Here is a 26,595-nt window from a genome sequence, read left to right as displayed (position 1 = left end):
CCGTGTGCTGTGCTGGTGCTGGCTCGCCAGAGCAGCTTCGTCACGCTGGCCACGTGACCCGGAAGTGTCTCCGGACAGCGCTGGCCCCCGGCCTCTTAAGTGAGATGAGCGCACAACCCTAGAGTCGGACACGACTGGCCCGCATGGGCAGGGGTACCTTTACCTTTCAGGCAATTTATTACTTTGCCCCTGAATCTAAGGGTACATCTGCACTGGAAACCAGAACTGGTTTTATACTGGCTGTCATCTTCCTCTATGAGGAACCCTGGAAATTGTTTTGAGAAGGTGTGGGGAATTCTGTCAAATAATTCCTCGTTCTTTCACAGAGATACAATCCCACCCACCTTCTACAAATGCTATTGAGTTGCCCAATTCTCCAAGTTGCACACAACATCTGGAATCAACAGCAGTCTTGGCCTGGTTGAAAGTAATTCTTATTCTTACTGGATCGCTGTAGACTGCCACCTGCTACTTTTTCCCATTTGACCAGTCATTCCTAGTATATGTGGAAAAACCTAGACTTACACGCACTGAGTAGATGAGACAATATTGTGAGCTTTCTGGAGCTCACACTTCCAGGTTGAGAAGTATGAGCTTGATGACATGTCTAGTTACGGCTGCAGGGAGTTGCTAATAGAGCCCTCCTGACTACAGGCACCTTGGCAATCCATGCTTGAGGAAATCTGTATGGCCAGCTCAAAGAATTCTGATGTTCATGTTAAGAACCTTGTCCATGATTTGATACTCTATCCTCTTGTTCTCTCTTTCTTCCTTTCTATGAGGGATTGGTTTTCTTGTTGCCTCCTCCAAAGGTTTTGGGACATCTCACACAGCAACCCACGATTCCGATCTTATGTAATTTGTAGCCCAGTCACAGCTGGAATCCAATACGGGTACAATTTTCAGATATCCTCATACCTTAGGAATTTGTCTGTACCTATCTATTGGCTAGGGAACGCGGGTGGCGCTGTGGGTTAAACCACAGAGCATAGGACTTGCCGATCAGAAGGTTGGTGGTTCAAATCCCCACAACAGGGTGAGCTCCCGTTGCTCGGTCCCTGCTCCTGCCCACCTAGCAGTTCGAAAGCACGTCAAAGTGCAAGTAGATAAATAGGTACCGCTCCGGCGGGAAGGTAAACGGCGTTTCCGTGTGCTGCTCCGGTTCACCAGAAGCGGCTTAGTCATGCTGGTCACATGACCCAGAAACTGTACGTCAGCTCCCTCGGCCAACAAAGCGAGATGAGCGCCGCAAGCCCAGAGTCGGTCATGACTGGACCTACTGGTCAGGGGTCCCTTTACCTTACTGTACTGTTAATATCAAGGGGCTGGTCACTTCCCCTTCTAAATAAAATAATTCTGGCTTCACCACAAGATGGAGAATATTATGGTGCCAGCTATAATCACAGCAGTTATTTGGTCGTTTTAACTGTATCTAGTTTTGAAATTGTTTTGTCGGTCTGTGGACTGCAATAAAGATTTGATTTGATTTGATTCCTCCTCACCTGAGGACACCCTTCCTTCCCAATACACCATCTTAGAGAATTCACTTCCTATGGCCGTAGAGTTTTGAAGATCTTCCTCTGACAAAACATTCTTCCACAGTTGCCAGCGTGGTCGCAACTCACTCAACGTGGCCAAATACAAAGAGGTATCTGCATGCCATACTATCAGCCATGTTCATGCCAAGTTCCAGAGAAAATTCAGAGATTCCATTTACCACCCACTTGCTGAAATGCCACCCCCTCGTAGACTCCGCCCCCCACCTCAAACTACCATGTGCCTTTGCCCAAGGTAAGGGATTCTGAGCCACTTCTCACCTGTTCGCCATCCTTGGGACAAGCGCTGGTGTAGGCTCTGCCGGGCACTTTTGGCAATGAGAGCTGCCAGGTCTTCAAAGTTCAAGATGAACATGATGACGACTCCTTCTTCATTCTTGACCGGCACCACATCCACCAAACACCGGATACAGGATGCTGCCATGAAAAAAACATGACACAACAAGTGAAGACGAGATGGAAAAGCAGCTCAGCCAGCAAGGAATGCATCACCCAGCCATCGCCAGTGTTAGACTACACTCAGCTCAAAACTGTTTTTTAATGATGTCATTGTATCATCACCATCTGTTTATTTGTATGCCACTTTTCCGCAAAATTGTGCCCAAAGTGGCTCACAACATCTCATGTGATCAATGGTTTTTTTTATTTAAGAAAAGCATATTAGAAACAATTAGAAACAATAATATAAATAATAATAATAATAATAATAATAATAATAATAATAATAATCCATGCACATTTTATTTAAATAGGTAATTCAATTCCACACTGTCCCTGGATGCCCTCAATGTTCAAGAAGCTGTATATGAGACAGCGGTGCTGTGTTCTGTTGAAATATCCCAGTACCAATAGTTTGGAAAGAGCACAAACTTGCAGCCTATAGAAAACAAGCTGCACTGATGTTACAAGAAACAAACCCAGTAAATTAACTAAAGGGAGGAACTGGTGCTGTTTTGCATCAGAGTTACAAGTTATATGTCCCTATGGATGGTGCTGTGGCAGTGATGCTGTCTGAGAGGATGGATATTGCAACCAAGACCTTTTGGTAAATTAATCTTTGTGTATGATCATGTACAGGACGCGGGTCGCGCTGTGGGTTAAACCACAGAGCCTAGGACTTGCCAATCAGAAGGTCGGCGGTTCGAATCCCCGCGAAGGGGTGAGCTCCCGTTGCTCGGTCCCTGCTCCTGACAACCTAGCAGTTTGAAAGCACATCAAAGTGCAAGTAGATAAATAGGTACTGCTCCAGCGGGAAGGTAAACAGCGTTTCCGTGCGCTGCTCTGGTTCGCCAGAAGCGGCTTAGTCATGCTGGCCACATGACCCGGAAGCTGTATGCCGGCTCCCTCGGCCAATAAAGAGAGATGAGCGCCGCAACCCCAGAGTCGGCAACGACTGGACCTAATGGTCAGGGGTCCCTTTACCTTTATGATCATGTATGATCATGTGTAGACAGGAGAAGGACAACAGAAGGATGACTCTCCGCTAGCATTCTCTTGCAAAGTCCCCACCCAAAAACGTATTATCATGTGGTGAATTCAGCAGAGCCTTACATTCTGAAAAGCACCACCTCATTTAAAAGTCAGCCATATGCAGCACAGGGATTGGGAAGCTCTGGCACTCTGGATGCCACTAGACTCCAACTCCTATCCATCCTGGATGTATGCCCAGGGATGACAGAAGCTGTAGACCAGGCACAGGCAAACCCCAGCCCTCCAGATGTTTGGGACTACAATTCCCATCATCCCTGACCACTGGTCCTGTTAGCTAGGGAGGATGGGAATTGTAGTCCCAAACATCTGGAGGGCCGGAGTTTGCCTATGCCTGCTGTAGACCAACAACATCTGGATGGCCGCAGGTTCCCTATCCCTGCTCTATTAAGGGGTCTGTTGTGGTAGCTTCACGAAGTTCTCTGAACCCCAGGACCAATGAGCTTTGCCATGAGAACATAGCCAGCCAATTACTCACTGCAGTTAATGAAAGGTATGTCTGAGTATTTTTTTAAAAAAATAACAAGGAGGCAATGAGAGCTACTTCTAATGCAGGGTTTAGATTTCAAAACCAAAGAAAGCAGCTTCTTGTTACAGCTCTCTAGTAACCAAGAAAAGTAGAAAGTAAGAGTAGTCACAGTAGCAGTATTTTGGCTTACAACCAAAACAATGCTAAAATATGGTATCTTCTAAGCAGCTTGAACCACAACACAGCAAAAAACAGTCTGGATTTAGCTCACTGATTAGAGTCTCTCTCTGATGAAAAAAGTAACATGTGAAATAGCCCTTTCTTTGGCATGTTGTCTTTCCCACGTGACAATGATTTGCCTGTTCATTTGTGCCACTACGGCTGCGGTGATGGTTGTAACAGATGCTACACTACTACACACAATCGAACAAAATGCTGTCTCAGGGCCAAACAACATGTGATGCTTAGATGTGTCTTTGTACCTAGTGTGTGTGTTGTTCTTTTTTTTTTTTAATGCAGATTGTATTATATTGCATGACTGCACGAATAATGCCAAAATTTTCAGAGGCAAATATTATTTTGAATTACATACCTACTACATGGAATTGGACAACTGGACAATGTAAATGGATTCTCTGTGCCCTTACTATGGACAAAAGACTGATATTGCTGCCTTGGAAAGTTATATGTAAGGCTCCATTTATTCAATGCATTGAAGACCTCACTACAGTTGCAACCCAGAGACACCAACATGCCTCCCACATTGAGGGGGCGCAGCGTCGTGTGACATCATGCGCCCCTCCACACAACACGTGAGTGCTTGGGCGGCAGCAGGGGGGGAGGAGTGCAGAGGGCAATCTTAGCCTGTGCTGTTCCGGGAGTCCGTTTGAGTCCTAGAACTGTTCGAAAACCAAGATGCGTCTTCAGATTGGCTGCAGGAGCTACATGGGTCAATGATCTAACTGCACTGGCAGAGGACAACCTGCCCTTTGACCTGGCAAGAAAGAGCTGCTATGTTTACTGGACCAAGTGGGGAGAAAATGGAAGAAATCAAGACTAGACAGGATATTCCTTCTGCCCTTCTTTGCCCAGTCTTTCCCCCCTCAATACATCTTCCAGTGACACAGTTAGTCCCCGGGTTGTGTAAGGCACATGTTTCTTATCTCAACAGCTCAAGCAATTGCACAGGGGACAAGGCTTAACATAGCACCCGGCCCTACGTAGTGCTGATTCTATGCTTTCCCTGGCAGCGCTCCCTCTTCATCTGTCGCCGCTGCAGCAGGAGGAGAGCGGATGAGATTGCTTTTGCCCATGCAGTTTTAAAGAGCTCAGGTTCCCATAGCTAGGAGCAGATGGCCAGCGTCTCAGAACTTCAAAATCTACAGTGACGTCAGCTACACACAATGCAAGTTGCTGCTGGAAGGGGGAGGGAGAGAGGAAGGGGGGGTTGTATCCATTTAAATCCAGGCTCTGTGATTTTAAAATCTATTTAAGAACCAGGTGGTTTAGAAGCCAGGGGAGGGGGGGGGGGGTTTCAACGATGAAATTACCAGTATTTAGGGAACGGGCTTTAGCACATCATAAGCGAGGAACACATAGCAGCCTCAATCACAGTGGCGTTCTTGTTTTGATTTATTGTTTTAGCTGAAGATTGTAATGGGGAAAAATTAGCAGTCCACAAAAGGCTCAAAATATTGAAGTTCTAGTTACTTTTTACAGGATTTATTGGGGGGGAACATATGCTGCCAGCAGAGGGCACTGTCTCCAGGGGAAAAAGTGGTGGAATTAGTCATAGGAAAGGTTTTATCTGTAGTTGTTAATATCTGCAGCATTGCTGAGTACCAGGGTGCGCAAGTCTGCAGTAGCGCTCTGTTTAAAGTACCTCCAAATTGAGGGAGAAGTGAAATGAAAGGAGTGACGCCAGTAATGCTCAGGTAGACAGCATTAACAGGAGAGATCTTAGCTGCATGTTGGGCAAATGGGATAATTGGCCCTGGGTGATACTGTATTTGCTGGAGGTATAGTTCTGGGGCCACTTCCCCTCTTGGGCACTGTAACTTAGAGCAGAAAATAGAGGGAGCAAAACTAATTGATGTCGTCAGGAAAGGTTTGGCTTCTTGGTCCATGGTCTCCACTTCCTGGAGGGAGGACTTCTAGCAAGAGATGGGCTGCACCTCACAGTAGCTGGCAAGAATGTATTTGCTAAGAGTCTCACAAAACTGATCAGGAGAGTTTTGAACTAAGTCCCACAGGGGAGGGAGAAAATATTAACACAGGACAGGAAGTCAACTGGATGGAACTGGGGATAATAGATTCATTGATGCACAGGAATCTGAAGTGAGCCTACATAAATCTGCTAAAGGGCATGAAGAAACCATAAGGAAGCAGCTGGAGAAGAAATTTGATTCAGTTCACCTTTTGTTGTTGTTGTTGTTTAGTCGTTTAGTCATGTCCGACTCTTCGTGACCCCATGGACCAGAGCACGCCAGGCACTCCTGTCTTCCATTGCCTCCTGCAGTTTGGTCAAACTCATGCTGGTAGCTACGAGAACACTGTCCCACCATCTCGTCCTCTGTCGTCCCCTTCTCCTTGTGTCTCCAATCTTCCCCAGCATCAGGGTCTTTTCCACGGAGTCTTCTCTTCTCATGAGGTGGCCAAAGTACTGGAGCCTCAGCTTCACGATCTGTCCTTCCAGTGAGCACTCAGGGCTGGCTTTGTCCATGGAGTTTTCTTGGCAGGGATACTGGAGTGGCTTGCTGGTTCCTGCTCCAGGTGGATCACGTTTGGTCAAAACTCTCCACTATGACCTGTCCATCTTGGGTGGCCCTGCACGGCATAGCTCATAGCTTCTCTGAGTTATTCAAGCCCCTTCGCCACAGCAAGGCAGTGATCCATAAAGGATCAGTTCACCTACTGTTAGGCAAATTGAGGAAACAGCTTCAGGCAGCAGATGCTAGGAGGTACCTGCGGCAGCCCCCTGGCTGTACCTCTCAAGGCCCCCCAGACCAGTCCGCACTTTTGGCATGGAGAAAGGAAATAAAGAAAAGTTTCTCTCTCTCTCCCATAACTCTAGAACTCACAGGCGTCCAATGAAGCTGAATGTTGGAGGAGAGGATTTTGGAAAGATAAAAAGATCCAGCAGGACTTTCTTAAGTTCTGAAAAAACATCCTCCAAATGACAACCAAAGCAAGATTGTTTTTTGCTCTTGCCATATTCAGACCCAGGAGGAAACCATAAGAGGCAGAGCAGGAATCTCAAGGACTCATTCAGACATCTGTTTGCACAGCGATTTCTAAGCACAGGTCCGTGATTTACAGAGTGCATGTGATTTGTCCCACCGCTTTCCCCAGGAAAAGTCACTGTTTACTGCTGAATTGGAACTAACGTCAACCCGACTGACGTTTGTTCCAATTCAGCGATAAACAGTAGGTATTCCTGGGGAAAGCAGCGGGATGAAAAAACACATAAACCTCTCAGACACAGAACTAGAAATCTGTGCCTAGAAATCAGGACTCCAATGGAAGTCTGGATAGGCAAGGAAATGAGGCATTCCTTTGGGCAAGTATGTAGGCTCCAAAACTAGTCAGTTCAAAACATATTCAGATGAAATACAAGCCAGATGCTGGAGTTCTGATGTAACATGCTTGTTTCCAAAAAGCTTCACATCGTAGGAGGTGAAATGACACACCGTCTTGTGTACCAGCCACAGCTTCTAAAAGGGTTATCCAGGGGCACATTAGAGTACACAATCCGCAGGTTTGTTTCAGTACAAACACATCTACAGACACTTGCTGAAAGCTCATTTGCATCTTCTCTTTTCCGTTTTTGGACGGTATTTGCATTGTTTTTGATGTTCCCAACATCACAGTTTTCTACCCACACAATCAAGCCTCCCTGGTGTCTGGCATATCACACCACCTGGGGGCAAAGGTGCTAGATCTCTCCTTCACTGCAATTAAAAACGTTGTTCCTGTTTTTATCATTTTTGACTTACAGCCAAAAGACAAATGCAAACTGTTTCGTGTAGGGACTCCAGTGGCTGGATCGTCTCTGGCAAGTTGGCCGTCCTCATAGAACAAGCAGCACATGCACACACAATTACCAGAACAGACTGGAGATTCAGGAGGAATCATATAATTTGGCTTTGGATGTTCTGAACCTCATGAAATAGAAGAGAGACTATGGTGTCCAATCCCATGTTTTTGAGGTTGAATGAACTGTTATCATGAATGCCAAATAAATTGCAATTAATCGGTAGACACAGATTCTTTCCACACCAGGGTTCTTTATGCTGTGGAGTCATTGCTATTCCACAGTCAGCTTGAAGCAGAATTAAAACGGTAGTTCCATAAGCACTTAATTATAGCAGTATATTGCCTATTACAATACTACATTGTCCCCCTGTGTCTGTTATGGGCGGACTTCTGTTGTCTGCATGAAAACATAGACACACACAAGACATTTGCTTCAGGTTTTACTTTTACTTTTTAGTGTGGTCTATAAGGGGAAGCGGGTGGCACTGTGGGTAAAACCTCAGTGCCTAGGACTTGCCGATCGCATGGTCGGCGGTTCGAATCCCCGCAGCAGGGTGAGCTCCCGCCGTTCGGTCCCAGCTCCTGCCCACCTAGCAGTTCGAAAGCACCCTTAAGTGCAAGTAGATAAATAGGTACCGCTTTATAGCAGGAAGGTAAACGGCGTTTCCGTGTGCTGCGCTGGTGCCGGTTCGCCAGAGCAGCTTCGTCACGCTGGCCATGTGACCTGGAAGTGACTGCGGACAGCACTGGCTCCCGGCCTCTAGAGTGAGATGAGCGCAAAACCCTAGAGTCTGTCAAGACTGGCCCGTACGGGCAGGGGTACCTTTACCTTTATAATTCTTCAAGACAGAATTCACTTATGTTCAGCTAATGTAGGAACGTCAAAATATTGTGCACAGCTAATGAGTTGTTATTGTTTTTAAAATCTGTATACCGCCCTATACCCGCAGGTCTCAGGGCAGTTCACAACATAAACGCACAGTATAAAAAGACAAAAACACAACTGTTCTGGGGCACGATCGTTTGGGGTATCTAGAAATTTTACCAAGTATATAGCCAGTCTATGTGAGGTTAGTTAAAGTCATCCATAACTACATTTTCTCTTTTGGCTGCTTTCTTGCTTCCATCTCAAGATCTCCCCGAGCATTTTGTTCAGGGAAACAATAGAATATCCCCAATAGTAAATTACCTTTGGGTAAATTACCCAGTGTCACCACCCAGAGTGATTCTGTGAAGGAATCTGCCCCTTTGGGGATTTCTAGCTTGCTGGATTTGTGCTCTCTTTGACATGCAGAGTGACACCACCTCCTTCCCTGTCCTTTCTTGTCTCCTGTATCCAGGAGTGAAGTCAAACTGCTACGTTTGCAGCACCAAAGTGACCTCCCCGGACACAAGCCTGGTTTGCAGAGGGTCACAGCTCAGAGATAGAAGAGGGGCAAAGCTGGGAAATAATGGGAGAAGCAGAGCAGAAACAGCTGGCTGACACGTTATCACTAGAGAGCATTCCAGACCCCACCCCCTTCTCCCCAAACCCAGCGAGCGTTGAAAGTAGGAGAGCAGAGAGCTAAGAGACAATTGGCCCTAGGCAGCCACCGTAAGGGGGGTGGAGCTGTTGACGACTGAGAAGGGGATGGGAGGAGGAGATTACTCGGAGCAACGCCATTACCAAAGAGGCTGCATTTCTACTCCTCTCTCTGTAAATATTGAATAAAGACACTGGTAACAGCTTCTTGTGTGGGTTAAACCACAGAGCCTAGGTCTTGCCAATCAGAAGGTCGGCGGTTCGAATCCCCGCAACGGGGTGAGCTCCCGTTGCTCGGTCCCTGCTCCTGCCAACCTAGCAGTTTGAAAGCACGTCAAAGTGCAAGTAGATAAATAGGTACCACTCCACCAGGAAGGTAAACGGCGGTTCCGTGTGCTCCTCTGGTTCGCCAGAAGCGGCTTAGTCCTGCTGGCCACATGACCCGGAAGCTGTATGCTGGCTCCCTCGGCCAATAAAGCGAGATGAGCGCCGCAACCCCAGAGTCATCTGCTACTGGACCTAATGGTCAGGGGTCCCTTTACCTTTACCTTTTAGAGCTTCTTGTCTTTCCATTACAGTGGTACCTCAGATTACATACGCTTCAGGTTACACATGCTTCAGTTTACACCCCGCTAACCCAGAAATAGTGCTTCAGGTTAAGAACTTTGCTTCAGGATGAGAACAGAAATCGTGCTCTGGCGGCATGGCGGCAGCAGGAGGCCCCATTAGCTAAAGTGGTGCTTCAGGTTAAGAACAATTTCAGGTTAAGTACGGACCTCTGGAACGAATTAAATACTTAACCCGAGGTACCACTGGCAGCCTGCTATGAGAGAGGGGGGTCAGATTCCCTAAAGCCTGGCAGCAGTGTGGCTGGAAGTTCTGGGCTGCCCAGACGACAAGACGCCGCCGCTCTAAGCCTCACTGATGTGTCCAAAGGAAAGTGGAGCAAAAGATTTGACAACAGTTAGGCTGTAGGAGTTGCTGGAAGGAGGGACATGAGCTGCTATCCATCTTAAGGACTCCACTCTGGTGGGGATATCTTCGAGAGAAGAAAGGGATAAGTAGTAAACTCTATCCATCCTATAGAGTTTATATTCAGGGATAACCGTTGTCCCACCAGTTCTCTCCATTCTTCTCCTATGCATTGCAAAACCATCTGTCCCCTGTGACCAAGACCAGGTGTGAACACTAAAAACCAGATTCTTGCTGGACAGGAATCCTGGCCAGGGAGAGAGAGTTGGACCACAGCTATTCCCTCTCCCCAACCCTCAAGCCTGTCTTGGTACTGGGCTGAAAGCCCAGGTGGACACAGCTGAGAGACGCCAGCTCTTCCAAGCTCATTTACCCAGTTTTCAATAATGCAAATCAGGTTGGGCTCTTCATCCGTGATTAAATGGATGGTAGATATTTTATTATGGACTGACCTAAATGTGTCAGTTTAATCAGGTAAAGTGTTTTCCGTGAACACTGAAACCCATCTTCTACATCCATTCCTAAATTGTTCTTCCACATATATGTTTTGCAATCCCAATTCATGCAGTTATAATTAAATTATTAATCACCTCCTTTTGTTTACTGCGCACTAATCTGCTGCATAACCGCAGGGAGAACATAAAGGTGACATAATGCAAAAAGCAGAGTCGTGTCTAATGACCCTGAAATGTTTCCGCTTTTAATTTGTATCAACAGTGTATTTAACCTCATTAAGGGGAAAAAGAAGTGCACCTCTTCTAGGGGAAAAATATCTTCCACCCATTTCCACAGAAGCGTCTGAAGCTTTCCTTTTCTACTTTCCCCTCAAGCTAAATTAATATATCTTAGAACCTGGATAGCAAACATATTTCTCTTTTTTATTTTACTCATGGGTTTTGCATATAGAGGCAAGTCTCCTATGTATTGCGTACTGTACTGAATATTAATCAGGAAATACCTTACTTGGAAATGTTGGAAGAGCAGAGTGCAAGTTGGAAGAGAAGAGTGCAAGTAGATAGATAAATAGGTACCACTCCATCAGGAAGGTAAACGGCGTTTCCGTGTGCTGCTCTGGTTCGCCAGAAGCGGCTTAGTCATGCTGGCCACATGACCTGGAAGCTGTACGCCGGCTCCCTCGGCCAATAAAGCGAGATGAGCGCCGCAACCCCAGAGTCATCTGCTACTGGACCTAATGGTCAGGGGTCCCTTTACCTTTACCTTTTAGAGCTTCTTGACTTTCCATTACAGTGGTGCTTCAGGTTACACATGCTTCAGTTTACATCCTGCTAACCCAGAAATAGTGCTTCAGGTTAAGAACTTTGCTTCAGGATGAGAACAGAAATCGTGCTCTGGCAGCATGGCGGCAGCAGGAGGCCCCATTAGCTAAAGTGGTCCTTCAGGTTAAGAACAGTTTCAGGTTAAGTACGGACCTCCGGAACGAATTAAGTACTTCACCCGAGGTACCACTATACTGGCAGCCTGCTATGAGGGAGGGGGGTCAGATTCTCTGAAGCCTGGCAGCAGTGTGGCTGGAAGTTATGGGCTGCCCAGACGACAAGACGCAGCTCTAAGCCTCACTGATGTGTCCAAAGGAATTTTTAAGCATTTTTTAAAGCATTTAATGCCATTACACAATTTCTCTGTCCTCACACCTCGTTCTTTCCCAGATCCTCAGATTCTGCATTAATACAGGTATTCTTTGTTGTAAAACGTAGCTGTCATGGGAGGGAGATGTCCAGTTGTTTCCCACTTTTAAAAACTGTGCGAAATGATGGATTTTTTAAAAGTACAATGTGGCCAAATATATACACCACAACAGTGCATCTAGGGAAAATGTAAGTTATTGCTCGTGTGCTCTTTAACAGCCCTCCTGATTGGTCCATCAACAAACTTGCCATGGCCGCAATCTGAAAACCCCCAGAGTAAATTGAAATCTTACAGGTGTTCATACCTCCTTTGGTAAAAAATATTGAAAATTCTCCTTGATCTGCTTCCGTGGTTAACATTTTTGTGAAATCTCTCTTTCCCATGCGAGAGGTTGATCAGTGGGACTATACAAGGGTCGGGAAAATAAAACAATAATTTTGATTGTTATTATTTAAATGGGTTTGGTTGTGTGTGTGTGTGTGTGTGTGTGTGTGTGTGTGATTTATCAATTGTGTTGGTGGGTGGGTGGGGACAGGGGAGAAAGAGGGAAAAATCTCCCCTCCTTTAAAACAAGCAGATCCAAGGCAGCTATGCTAGTTTTTCACTGCAAGCTCTGTGCTTTACTTCCACCCACACTGCAGATCAGCTCCAGCAGCAATGCAACCCCAGCCAGCCAGCCAGATTTTTAAACTGCTCCTCTGTCAGAGAAACGGTTCAAAATCACAGAAGAGGGTGGTGTCACAGGGCAAGATTAATTTGCCGCATTTTTTTTTTTAAACCTAGGAACATGCTTTCGTTTTTTAGTAGCAGAAAAAGGTATTGTTAATTGCGTCACTTGTGAGAAGGGGATACAGAAAATGAAAAAAAGGGAGCATAAACTCTGGCTGTTTACAAGCAATGAAGGAAACGGCTGCAGCGATGTGCAGTGGTATAGAAAGCAGGAAATGCCAATGGTATAGATGTGCAATGGTATAGAAATCGTCAGCAAACACACTGGCAGCTGTCTCACTGACCACCCCTTCTGCCACATAGAATACAATGGTACCTCGGGTTACAGACGTTTCAGTTTACAGACGCTTCAGGTTACAGACTCCGCTAACCCGGAAGTAGTACCTCGGGTTAAGAACTTTACCTCAGGATGAGAACAGAAATCGTGTGGCAGCACGGGAGGCCCCATTAGCTAAAGTGGTACCTCAGGTTAAGAACAGTTTCAGGTTAAGAATGGACCTCCAGAACGAATTAAGTTCTTAACCCGAGGTACCACTGTAGACAGTGACCCTCAGGGACCCTGATTGCAACGGTTTGGCAGCAACACCATCTGCAACCAGTGACAGAATATTTACAGTGGTACCTCGGGTTAAGAACTTAATTCATTCTGGAGGTCTGTTCTTAACCTGAAACTGTTCTTAACCTGAAGCACCACTTTAGCTAATGGGGCCTCCCGCTGCTGCTGCTCCGCCGGACCACAATTTCTGTTCTCATCCTGAAGCAAAGTTCTTAACCTGAGGTACTATTTCTGGGTTAGCGGAGTCTGTAACCTGAAGCGTATGTAACCCAAGGTACCACTGTATTCATTTTTTTACGCTTCCAATCCTCCAAAACAATCAAGATGGGATAGCTCAGTTGGTGGAGCACAAGATGTCTAATCTCAAGGTCGTGGGTTCAAGCCCCACACTGGGCAAAAGATTCCTGCGTTGCGGGGGGGGGGGGTTGGACTAGATGACCCGTGTGGTCCCTTTCCAACTCTACAACTCTGTGATTCTACACATGGCCTCCCATCTCCATTTTATCCTGAAAACAACCCTGGCTGGGCTGAGAGATAGTGACTGGCCCAGTGTATTATGGCTGAACAGGGGTTTGATCCAGAATTTTCCACGTTCGAGCCTAACACTTGAATCGGTGCACTGCAAGATGTCAGCTTCGGAAAAAACAGCTAGTATGGAAGAATAAGCAATAATGATGACATACATACAGCAATTCCATAAGGGGATATAATTCTACATTATAAATTATTCGTAGTGATGGATACACATGTTTATTAATTACACTTTCTTCATTTAGCATTTCTTTTATGAGTTTGGATCAACATTCTACAGCTTTGTAGGGGAAACTGAATAAAGTGTGTTAGTCCATATTTATGCTTGCTGATTAATTCCAGGCTGGCAATTGTGATAGCATACCCGTCGGATACCTTGACCTCAAACCCAAGGGAGTATTTGCTAGTATATTCCCTCTTCTGTGTGCATTACCTACGGGACAGCCTCTCTTGGTATGTCCCATGGAGGACTTTACGGTCTTCAAACAACAACATCTTGGAGGTCCCGGGCCACAGGGAGGTTAGGCTGGCCTCAACCAGAGCCAGGGCTTTTTCGGTTGTGGCCCCGATCTGGTGGAACGCTCTGCCACAAGAGACTAGGGCCCTGCGGGACTTGACATTTTTCCGCAGGGCCTGCAAGACAGAGCTGTTCCACCAGGCCTTTGGCCAAGGCACAGTCTGACCCCCTCCTTTGGTAATCCTCACAGAACTCTAGCCCAATGGTTGCCATCAATTTGATTTTGAATTGATTTTAAAATGAATTGATTTTAGAATGCTGTGTTACTTTTATTGTTGTTAGCCGCTCTGAGCTAAATATTATTATTAATAATAATAATAATAATAATAATTGTTATTACTATTATTATTATCTTGTGAGACGTCAAACTCCCCAAAACGGCCTTTTAGGCTATCGCTGCACCTCTGATGTCTTAATGGGAGGTTTTTCTTTCTTTCTGGGAAACCTGTTAAACGAGGACAAGTTATCAGCCACCAACAGGAATTCGCACGCAAATCCATTATATTCATCTTTTTGACACTAAAAGCTAGCTTGCTACAATCAGCTGCTGTTTAGGGTTGGTGTTAGCCCAAGACATTTTGCTGCCTGAAGCAAAGGGCAAGATGGCACTCTGCCATTCCATACACAGAATCGAATCAGATAGGGAGCTGACTCTTAATGGGATAACATCATCCACCACACTTGAGGGCTAGATTAGGATATGTACAGGGCTAGCTTAGGGAGAAAGTAGTGGGACTGCTGCCACCCCCTGGCATTCACCTACTGAGCCAGCTGCCTCACTTTGCCTAACAGCAGGGCCGGCCTTGCTTAGGATAATAAGTTCTACAGCTCAACCATAATAGGGTTATTGCTGGGTCTTTTGCTCATTCACAACACATTTACATTTTAAAGCACTTTCGTTCAGTCTTCCTCCCATAAAACGTCTCCTAAATTGTGTCCATGATCTTATCTCAGACCCCAGCCACTCTGGGCGGCTTCCGACCAAATAAAAGCTCCCCTGAACAGGGCTGCCTTCAGATGTCTTCTAAAAGTTTGGTAGCTGTTGTTCTCTTTGACATCTGGTGGGAGGGCGTTCCATAGGGCGTGTGCCACTACCAAGAAGGCCCTCTGCCTGGTTCTCTGTAACTTGGCTTCTCGCAGTGAGGGAACCCCCAGAAGGCCCTCAGCACTGGACCTCAGTGTCTGGGTAGAACGACGGGGGTGTAGACACTCCTTCAGATAATGTTTAATGTTTTATTATGTTTTAATATATGTTGGAAGCCGCTCAGAGTAGCTGGGGCAAACCAGCCAGATGGGCAGGATATAAATAGTAAAAAAATAATTATGGAATAGGATGTGCCTATTTTTATCGGAGAAATGTTGGAGGGTATGTTATCTGCCATAACGACACTGCCTCAGCTCATGCAGACATAAATGAACACAGGGTGCCTTGCCCAAAAACACGGGGGCTTGGCCATACGATAACACCAATCAATCAGAAATCAGGGCTTTGAATAACGATCCACTCAACAACTTCAATTCATTCTTTGGGGAATTATGAAGTCTATTTAAACCAGTGGCCTTGGAACAAGGTATTCTACCATCTATTCCACATCCACTGTGTCAGCTGGGTTTGCATCCTGTTTACTCCACTGGCGATAAGTAGGTGGATTCTGTTTCCATCCAACCCTCCTTTACCACTTGACCTTGATAAAAGGACAAGCACTTAGCATTTAATAACATAAAATATCATCACAGTAGAGCTTTTGTGTGCCCCCCTTCCTCCCCCCCTTGCCCAGTAGGATCAGGATTCTTCCAATGTATTTATCCGTATCATCGGTATTAAACTAATCAGGGAAACAGGGGAGTTTCCAGAGGCTGGACATGAGAATATGCAAATTAAAAAGGGAGCTATTAATCTTTCCCCATGAGCTATTTTGAAATCTTCCCCTCCATTCATTCATTCCGAACGTCTATTGGCCTGCTAGAGGATTTAATCTCAAAGGCTTCATAGCAAGACTAAAGCTAAATCTATACCAGCGTTACATAATGGAAGCAGCAGGGAAGGATGCCTGTAGAGGCCCTGGTAGTTAGAAGGAAGGATAGCACGTCCCAGATGCGATTAAGCATACCCAGTGGCTCATCAAAAACCAGCTGGGTACAGTCCTAAAATGGATTTTTATGGACATGCCCACTTTCCAAGGCATGCCACTCAAAACTGGTGAAAGTTCTTGCCTGCTTTGCATGTTTCTGGGTTTCAGAGGAACAATTGACCAATGCAACATTATTGTGAATTGCTATTTCATGAAGTTCAGCCCCTGGTGCTGCCTGGCTGCTGGGTAAAGGTAAAGGGACCCCTGACCATTAGGTCCAGTCGTGACCGACTCTAGGGTTGCGGCGCTCATCTCGCTTTATTGGCTGAGGGAGCCGGCGTACAGCTTCCGGGTCATGTGGCCAGCATGACTAAGCCGCTTCTGGCGAACCAGAGCAGCGCACGGAAGCGCCGTTTACCTTCCCGCCGGAGCGGTACCTATTTATCTACTTGCACTTTGACATGCTTTCGAACTGCTAGGTTGGCAGGAGCAGGGACCGAGCAACGGGAGCTAGTTCTGCCTGCTTTCTCTGTTTTGTCACAGAGATGACTGTTGCTAGCTGGGCATACAAAAGCAAAGGCATTGGCATTTACTTTTTCATTCCCCATGGACAAAGCTTGTCAAATTATAGGCAAGCAGAGCATTCTATACAGTTTTGGTGTGGTTAAAAAAGGATTCACTTAATCTCCCCTTTTGTTTTGTGATCAGTTTATATGAAAATAGCACACAGCATACAGGTGCGCCTAAGCATGGATACTATTGAATGACAAAGAAATAGATCCAGATTCTTGTGTGTGCGCTGGACAGATTTTTTGTGCTAGGTGCATTTCAATTTGATTGAGGGGTGAGGTTTGGATTCATTTCGCTCTCTCTTCTTTCATGGGCAATTATTTTAGTATGAAAATGGCATACATCGTAGAGATGCTCTTAGGCAGGTAACCTGTAAAATTGCAAAGAGGCAGATATAGGAGCTAGGAGTGTAATGTAAGAAAAAGAGCAACCAGCTTCAAGTTTTTGGCACCAAAAGTAGCAGAAACAAAGTGAAAAGCTGATATGACAGGAGTGGATATGTGGGCACGCAGCAGAGAAAGACGGACTTTAACATCCAGTAACAAAATTAAAAGATGCCTGCTTCTTGGGAGAAAAGCAATGACAAACCTAGACATCACCTTGCCAACAAAGGTCCATATAGTTAAAGCTATGGTTTTCCCAGTAGTGATGTATGGAAGTGAGAGCTGGACCATAAAGACGGCTGATCGCCGAAGAATTGATGCTTTTGAATTATGGTGCTGGAGGAGACTCTTGAGAGTCCCATGGACTGCAAGAAGATCAAACCTATCCATTCTTAAGGAAATCAGCCCTGAGTGTTCACTGGAAGGACAGATCCTGAAGCTGAGACTCCAATACTTTGGCCACCTCATGAGAAGAGAAGACTCCCTGGAAAAGACCCTGATGTTGGGAAAGATGGAGGGCACAAGGAGAAGGGGACGACAGAGGACGAGATGGTTGGACAGTGCTCTCGAAGCTACCAGCATGAGTTTGACCAAACTGTGGGAGGCAGTGGAAGACAGGAGTGCCTGGCGTGCTCTGGTCCATGGGGTCACAAAGAGTCAGACACGACTAAACGACTAAACAACAACAACATTTTCCAACTATCACCGCTACCTAAACTAGAAAAGAATACAGAACAGTTTGCTTTTCTTCAACATTCCTTCCCCCAAACACTGTGATGGGAAATCCCTGGTAAAACAATGCCCTCTGATTAGAAACCAGACCCGTAAATTACAAAATAGCTTTCCTTCTCCCTCTGGTGTATTCCTTATCGGCCAAGTTGGGGGAGAAATCTTTCAGTTTTTGCAGACACTCTGTAATGTTCTTTCAATGTCCAAATCTCCAAAGCACCATTAATTGCTTCAGAGATCTTGCTTCAGCTTGAAGATGTTCCAAATATGCCTTAAGCAGCTCACTTCGGTTCAGGATTTGGCTTGGCACATTCCTACTAAACACCTATGGTGATCACGACATTACAAAATATTGTCACATTTTGTAAGGTTGTGTTGGCAGAGCAGTTGGCTCTCTCATTCACAAGTGATTGATTGGGCTGTAAATCTTAAGCAAAACCCAAGAGGCAATAGTGGTTTACAACAATGCCATTAGCAGCGGGGGTAGTCCCAGAAAAGCAAACCAAATTGCATATTTAGAATGTATTAAATGCGCTCATTCACTTATGAACGTTTTCAATGCCTAGTATTTCCCCCCTGCAGAAATATTTGCTTGTATAATAAAACTCACTTTATCTCAAAGGGCTGCTGGGTATATAAATACTGCAAGGAGTCTTGGTGACCAAGGCAGATGAGGAGGGTGGAAATTTGTGTTGTCACAGATTAGCTAATGACCCATCTCCTCCACAGGAAATGTGGCAGGTGTACGATCATACATTTTTTTGCACCTAGACATCTGTTCATTTTAATGTGCACCATGCGTTTCTTACTTGATTATCAGAGGGCTCAGTCAATCAGCTACTTTGGTTTCCCGGCATATCCTGGCAATAATGATGCACTGAATATCTTCTCAGGGCGCACACACCATAAACCAACCCCGCTCGTTCGGTTTCATAGCCAGTGCAAGTAACATCACTGCCCTTATCTCACCATTATACCAGTGGGCCTCAAAAAGATGAGATGGAGTATGTTTCTTCTCCTTTCATTCTTATAAGGCTGCAAGTAATTATCAGTTGCTATTGAGAAGCTGCCTGTTGTCTTTGTCCATGGAGATACTGGAGTGGCTTGCCGGTTCCTGCTCCAGGTGGATCACGTTTGGTCAAAACTCTCCAGTGTGGTGGAGCCAGTGTGGTGTAGTGGTTAAGAGCAGTAGTCTTGTAATCTGGGGAACCGGGTTCGCGTCTCTGCTCCTCCACATGCAGCTGCTGGGTGGCCTTGGGCCAGTCACACTTCTCTGAAGTCTCTCAGTCCCACTCACCTCACAGGGTGTTTGTTGTGGGGGAGGAAGGGAAAGGAGAATGTTAGCCGCTTTGAGACTCCTTAAAGGGAGTGAAAGGCGGGATATCAAATCCAAACTCTTCTTCTTCTTCTTCTTCTTCTTCTTCTTCTTCTTCTTCTTCTTCTTCTTCTTCTATGACCTGTCCATCTTGGGTGGCCCTGCACGGCATTGCTCATAGCTTCTCTGAGTTACTCAAGCCCCTTCGCCATGGCAAGGCTGTTTGACCATACTGCGGGAGGCAGTGGAAGACAGGAGTGCCTGGCGTGCGCTGGTCCATGGGGTCACAAAGAGTTGGACACGACTAAACGACTAAACAACAACAACAATTGAGAAGTTGCAGGCTTATCTTATGTTGGAAATGTAGGGAACATGAGGGGTTATTCTATCATATGTGGTAGGTAAAGGTAAAGGTACCCCTGCCCGTAAGAGGCCGGGGGCCAGCGCTGTCCGGAGACACTTCCGGGTCACGTGGCCAGCGTGATGAAGCTGCTCTGGCGAGCCAGCACCAGCACAGCACACGGAAATGCCGTTTACCTTCCCGCTAGAAAGTGGTACCTATTTATCTACTTGCACTTAAGGGTGCTTTCGAACTGCTAGGTGGGCAGGAGCTGGGACCGAAAGACGGGAGCTCACCCCGCCATGGAGATTTGAACCGCCGACCATGCGATCGGCAAGCCCTAGGCACTGAGGTTTTACCCACAGCGCCACCCGCGTCCCACATATCATATGCAGTAGACTTGTACTAATTGAGATATGATATACAATGAACTAAAAAAAAGTTTAAAAGTACATTTCCGAAAAGACCAGAGGCCTTCTTACTAGGCATTATTGGGGATGAAATCCCCCAAAAAGACCACAACGTACTTCATTATGCCACAACGGCTGCAAGAATACTTTTAGCTCAACAAGAAACAACAAGAAATACCAACACTAAGTGAATGGCAGATTAAGATGGCAGAACTGGCAAGACTGTCCCGGAAGATCCGAGACCAGCAAGACCAATTGTTCGAAAGAGACTGGAGTAAATGTATAATATGCTTAAAAGAACATTGTAAAAATTTGACAACGCTAACAGGATTGAGTTAAAGGTTTTTGCAAATAGAATCTGTAACTTATATACAATTACATAGTATGTTGAATTAAGCAAGATAAAGTAAATAAGAGGAAATAGAAATGCAAAGAAGTCAGGAAAGGTAATTAGAAAGCTATCTAGAGGGAAGGAAGGAAGAAGTGGACTCGAGAGAGAATACATGGAAGGATAAGAAATGTTGTTTTTTGTACTGAAATGGAAAACTAATAAATATTATTGAAAAGCTGCAGGCTTATCAATAGGTGACCTCTAGTGGCCACCAAGGACAGAAATTTAGGTGAAGTACTTTTGTTGCGAGACGCGGGTGGCGCTGTGGGTTAAACCACATAGCCTAGGACTTGCCGATCAGAAGGTCGGCAATTTGAATCCCTGCAATGGGGTGAGCTCCTATTGCTTGGTCCCTGCTCCTGCCAACCTAGCAGTTCAAAAGCACGTCCAAGTGCAAGTAGATAAATAGGTACCGCTCCGGCGGGAAGCTAAACGGCGTTTCCGTGCGCTGCTCTGATTCGCCAGAAGCGGCTTAGTCATGCTGGCCACATGACCCGGAAGCTGTATGCCGGCTCCCTCAGCCAATAAAGCGAGATGAGCGCCGCAACCCCAGAGTCGGTCACGACTGGGCCTAATGGTCAGGGGTCCCTTTACCTTTACATTTCCCTTTCCTCCTAGCCTAGGAAAAGACCACACATTTGCGAATCTTAAAAATGGTTTACTTACAAACTCTCCAAAGGTCAGGTTTGCGTGCTTCAGAAATGTTGCACAGGCAGTAAAACTTAGCGTAGTTACAAAGTGGTGAAAGTTCCTAGATTATCGGTATAGGAACTGAAGAGTAGCTTGCGAAGGCCGTGCAGCTGAGCTGGAGCAACCAGCTTGGACCTCTTCACATGCTGAGCTTCTGAGGTAGGCTTGATTATCTATTTCCTCCCAAGGAAGTGAGGGGAAGTGACATAGCTAAGCCTAGCTGGACAGCTTCCTCTATGGTATTAACCCCTTCATGTGTTAATGGGACTTAAGCATATTGCCTATATGAGGCTGGTTATTGTTAAGTTGTGGGTGACGACACAGCGATTCTTCAGACAGCTCTTGTTTATTCACAGGCCAGAACAGAACTGAACTGAAGGGTTCAGCCAGCCTGCTTAAATAGAGCTCCACTACAACGCAACAGTAACCATTTTCTGTAACTATCCAATCACTGAACGTCGCTTTCAATCTCTTATTTGCATATGTGGACCAGAGTGAAAACTATCTACAGTATCCCCCTGCTGGCCCAGGGTGAGAACTTCAGTACATAACAGTTATCCCACTGTTTAAAAGCTGAAACAAGAAGGCACTTGCCAAATCTCTATTCCACAAGACTACTAGGCCGATGACACTACAGTCTCTCTTTCTTGTTATCAAATGAGCCTCACCAACTCAGGGAACAAGCAGTTTCATAAAAATAAGTTATGTGGCCAAGATAGTGCCTGTACTCTCACCACCGAATCATTGCCCTTGTGTTTACAAGAACCAAACAGTAACTTATACACAGGGGCTGTTAGCCCCAACGCTACCCTTCAGTCTTTTTTCAAAGAGGCCATTTTACATGTGCAGCAGTGTTTGGGGACATTGAGCCAGTTTCCTCAATGCCATTTAGCCCTAGAGACTTTTTAACAAATTAGTCAATATGCACCATTCTTTCTCCAATTTAGGTGAGAGAGGGAGAAAGAGAAATAGGAAGAATTTTCATCAGGCAGCGGTGCAATCTTTCAGGAACATAATTGTTGGTTTAAGCCCTTCCCTTTCGCTGCTTTCAGCTGGCGACTCCACTTCTATCCTGCTGCCTGGCCTGCGCCTGCCTGCTGTGTCAAGGCTGTGGTTCTGGCAAGTGCCATTTTTAGCATCCTAGTTTCCCCCCCTTCTCCTCCTTAAAAAAAAATAAAAATTAAATGGGTGCTGTTACACAAAAGTGAGATTGCAACAAATTAAAATTGAAAACACAGAGGAAAGGAAATGAAGGGAAAGGGTGAGAGAGCAACTTCTTGCAACAACTTACAGAACTAATCAGTGGATTCTTTGGGAGAAATGGGGAAGAAGGAAGCAGCTTGTTAAAACTGATTTTAATCCCAGGAGAGGGTGTGAGAGAGAGGAGAGGTGCGGTGGGGGCAGAATTGACACACAGCTTGTCATCTTCAGTGATGCTGCCTCTGCTTATTCATTTGACTTGGAAGTGATAGAGGGATAGGCTGAATTAAACTCAAGCTCAAGGTCACTTGCTTCCCAGTACAGTTTTCACTCACCCAGAGGGGCTTACACACACACACACACACACACACACACACAGAGAGAGAGAGAGAGAGAGAGAGAGAGAGAGAGAGAGAGAATTGTGTACCTCTCTAGCCTGCTGCAACCCTGACAAACACTAATGCTGCAGTAAATACCACTGAATGCTTTAAATGGGATTCTGAGAATCCATGCTCTTCCCTTCCTCATATTTGCTGGAAAGAGGCAGAAAAGAACTGCTGCCAACAGATAGGGAGAGAGAAGGAATACCTCCCCTTTTTAAAATATTTTGGAGTGCAACTAAATCAATTTATTTATTTCAAAAGCTTTGTAACCAGCAACTACCCTTCAATAAACACATGCTAACATGCTAACTAAATCATTGCTTCCGAAAAAGGAGAAGACATGGAGGAGGGGTGATTTTTTAAAAGCGGGTGCTCATGTTGGCTGCTCAGGTGAATTGTACTTTTTCTGTTTCCCAAGCCACGGAGCAACAAGTTAACAGAACAAGCAGATTAGCACAATCCGCCCTGCAGTGTGGGAATTCCGCTTGTGGCAAACAGCAGAAGATTGGGTAGTGTTGAGAGCCGCCTATCTGGAAGCAGCCAAAGATATCATTCAAAATGTGTGGAGCAGGAATGTGGCAGCTTCTCTGCAAACTCGGGTCACTGGCAAAACAGCTGTGTTATCGGTGATACATATTTTGAACATGATCATTCCTTACACCATCCTCACAAGTTCCCTCTCTACATTCCATAACTTCACATGATGAAGATGAGCCACGATGCTTTAAATGCACACATAAAAATGGAAACAAAACCAACCTCCTTTCTTGCAAGCACACTTGTCAGGAAGCCATGATTGGCTGTAGATTTTGAAAGGAGCCCTAAACATATTTAGTGGAACATCTTTATAAGCACTGATTCTCTTTCTGGGTGGCGCTTTGGGTTAAACCACAGAGCCTAGGACTTGCCGATCAGAAGGTCGGCGGTTCGAATCCCCGCAACGGGGTGAGCTCCCATTGCTCGGTCCCTGCTCCTGCCAACCTAGCAGTTCGAAAGCACGTCAAAGTGCAAGTAGATAAACAGGTACCGTTCTGGCGGGAAGGTAAACGGCGTTTCTGTGTGCTGCTCTGGTTTGTCAGAAGCAGCTTAGTCATGCTGGCCACATGACCCGGAAGCTGTATGCCGGCTCCCTCGGCCAGTAAAGCAAGATGAGCGCCGCAACCCCAGAGTCGGCCATGACTGGACCTAATGGTCAGGGGTCCCTTTACGTTTACCTAGCCTGCTTCTTGCGTAGGGCACTCCATCTGTTGATAGCTGCTGACCAGGAATATCCATAGGAGTAAAACTTTCAAGGCTAATACAGTACTGTACTCCCTTTTTCGGGTCTTTAACAAATGATTGCAATTGCACTTGGATTTTGGTTTCTGCCAATATTCCCCTTATTTCCAGAACCCCAGTTTTTATACTTAAAGCATTCTAGTGTGTTTGATCACAAATACAAGCTGAATGTTCTGAAAGCAACACGAACAACAACAACAACAACTCAGACCAGTGAGCCTGAGAGTTCCCATGGCTCAACTGTCTTAGGTTCCTCATTTTGCAACTCCCCCTCCTTGTGAATCCTACTGTACCCACTTACTGTTTAACAGTGTTCCATTCCTCTATCCTCTCCATTATTTTGCAATTATTTTAGACCATCTGACCTAGCATAGGTGGCACTGTTTCAAACTATTAACTGCTGGTGCCAAATGAAATCAGTATTTATACTCATGCAACATTTTGCATAATCTGTGTGATCTGTTTTGTTCATAGTGCATTTGCAGAAATTGGTTTTCACTGGTCTCGAAATGTTGGGGATTTTCATTACATAGCCACTTGCCTGTCTGATTTATATAGGCTATGATCAGCTTTACTCCAGACATCCATCAGCTGATTTTTGCTTGCTTCTCTCTCTCTGTGTGTGCAAAAGAACAGTTTGCTGTGCTGGAGGAATCTTCACCAGGGTCTGGAGTGTGTTTTCTGTGACAGAATCCCCAAGTGGAGCAGGACTGAAAGCCCAGAATGCAAACACTGTTTCGTGTTAATGGATAGATAGATCAGTTCAGAAATTGTTCCCATGGGCCTGCCTTTAAAATGTCAGAGCTGCCTCTTTTGCTTAATGATTAGGATGTCAGACGAAAGAAAAAAAGATAAGTAGCAAAGGGAACCTTTTATTAAACAGATTCCAGTTCTCACTGGAAGAGCATTACAGTACTATTGGAGTTAACTTGCTGAGAGCTATGAGCCTCAGATCCCAGTGACAATGCATGAAAGAAGAAGGGCTTTCCTGCAGAATGTCAACTCCCCAAAATGTTATGCTGTGCACACTCCTATTTCTGAGGGGCAAGAGACTCCAGACCATGCACCCGGGGGTTAGTTTCCTTGGAATGAAGGGCAACGGAGACTGTGGTTTGTTGTTGTTGTTGTTTAGTCATTTAGTTGTGTCCGACTCTTCGTGACCCCATGGACCAGAGCACACCAGCCACTTCTGTCTTCCACTGCCTCCCACAGTTGGGTCAAACTCATGCTGGTAGCTTTGAGAACACTGTCCAACCATCTCGTCCTCTGTCGTCCCCTTCTCCTTGTGCCCTCCATCTTTCCCAACATCAGGGTCTTTTCCAGGGAGTCTTCTCTTCTCATGAGGTGGCCAAAGTACTGGAGCCTCAGCTTCAGGATCTGTCCTTCCAGTGAGCACTCAGGGCTGATTTCCTTAAGAATGGATCGGTTTGATCTTCTTGCAGTCCATGGGACTCTCAAGAGTCTCCTCCAGCACCATAATTCAAAAGCATCAATTCTTCAGCGATCAGCCTTCTTTATGGTCCAGCTTTCACTTCCATACATCACTACTGGGAAAACCATAGCTTTAACTATATGGACCTTTGTTGGCAAGGTGATGTCTCTACTTTTTACGATGCTGTCTAGGTTTGTCATTGCTTTTCTCCCAAGAAGCAGGCGTCTTTTAATTTCGTGGCTGCTGTCACCATCTGCAGTGATCATGGAGCCCAAGAAAGTAAAATGTCTCACTGCCTCCATTTCTTCCCCTTCTATTTGCCAGGAGGAGATGGGAACAGTGGCCATGATCTTCATTTTTTGTGGTGTTTTTAGGTTATACTTATTTACACATAGATAGAACCTGAGCATAGGCTGGAGGGGTTCACAGCATTAACACACCTATAAATCTTGCGTCCTCCTCAGGTCCCTATTCTGCCACAATTAGTCATGCGTATCTGGGGGGAATTTTTGCTGCACTACAGTAAGGGATGTAAGAAGGCATTGGTTTCCAGCTTCATTGCATGCAGCGCTGTTTCCATTCCGCTGCAGTTTGTTTCCCAACAAAATATACATTAGTTGTCTTGTTGTCTGCTACGGTAAAACCTTACGTAACCAATTACACAATTAATTATGTTATCATTACATTATTCTACATGATTCAGTCAATGCAAAGAAACACAATACAAATTGGGGGGGGGGGGGGGAGGGACATCACCACTGACGTAAATTGCAGAGAGCAGCATTTTCTGCTCCCATTTTTGCTTGCATTGGAATTCTCCAGCTTCCCCAGCTACAGGGATAGTGGGCAATGAAAACAATGCAGTGATGCAAGACAGGTAGTATCAGCCTGTTGCCTTGTCTCCCCTTTTCCCTGGCCCCAATAAGAGTGAGGGAAATGTAAAGGCTTCAGTTGCCACCAGTGACATCCCCACGGGGCCAAATCTAATTGGCTATGTGGTGCCATGACATCATTGTGTTCACCAGGTTATGTTAGTTGGCTGGGATATGCAACTCGTAGCGTAGCTAGCAAACGATACAGAAGTCTGGGTTACGCTGGGAGGAAGGAAGGAAATGCATGTTGTTGTGCTTTGGGGGAACGGGTGCCATTTCACAGACTAGCAATGTCACCATCTCCCCATTCCATGCTCAACAGATACGTCTGTAAACAAAACAAAAACAGTTATAGCAGAAATGTCGCCCATTTCCGTGACTCTCATCTCACAGTGAAGAGAGCCTGTTGCCGTCTGCCTCTGGAGCTTCCTGCTGCTCAGGGAAGTGGCACTTACGAAACAATAAAAATGAAGAGTGCTTGTTGCTTCCACCTTAGCTGTTTTCAGGC

The 26,595-nt window shown here is 45.7% G+C and overlaps 1 protein-coding gene across 3 annotated transcripts in view; it reads right to left on the bottom strand.

The window, feature by feature from the left end:
* Positions 1-26,595, bottom strand: part of KCNH6 (potassium voltage-gated channel subfamily H member 6) — a 119,323-nt gene that overhangs the window by 67,854 nt on the left and 24,874 nt on the right. For all 3 annotated transcript variants that reach the window (XM_083407477.1, XM_083407480.1, XM_083407478.1), the window contains exon 3: positions 1,818-1,973. In XM_083407477.1, the coding sequence (XP_083263603.1) occupies positions 1,818-1,973 (156 nt within the window). The remainder of the gene's footprint in view (positions 1-1,817; positions 1,974-26,595) is intronic.

The sequence above is a fragment of the Podarcis tiliguerta genome (assembly GCF_965153285.1).
Source record: "Podarcis tiliguerta genome assembly, chromosome: 13".
Taxonomy (NCBI): domain Eukaryota; kingdom Metazoa; phylum Chordata; class Lepidosauria; order Squamata; family Lacertidae; genus Podarcis; species Podarcis tiliguerta.
The sequence above is the reverse complement of the archived record's forward strand: the minus strand, read 5'-3'. Positions and strand labels throughout refer to the sequence as shown.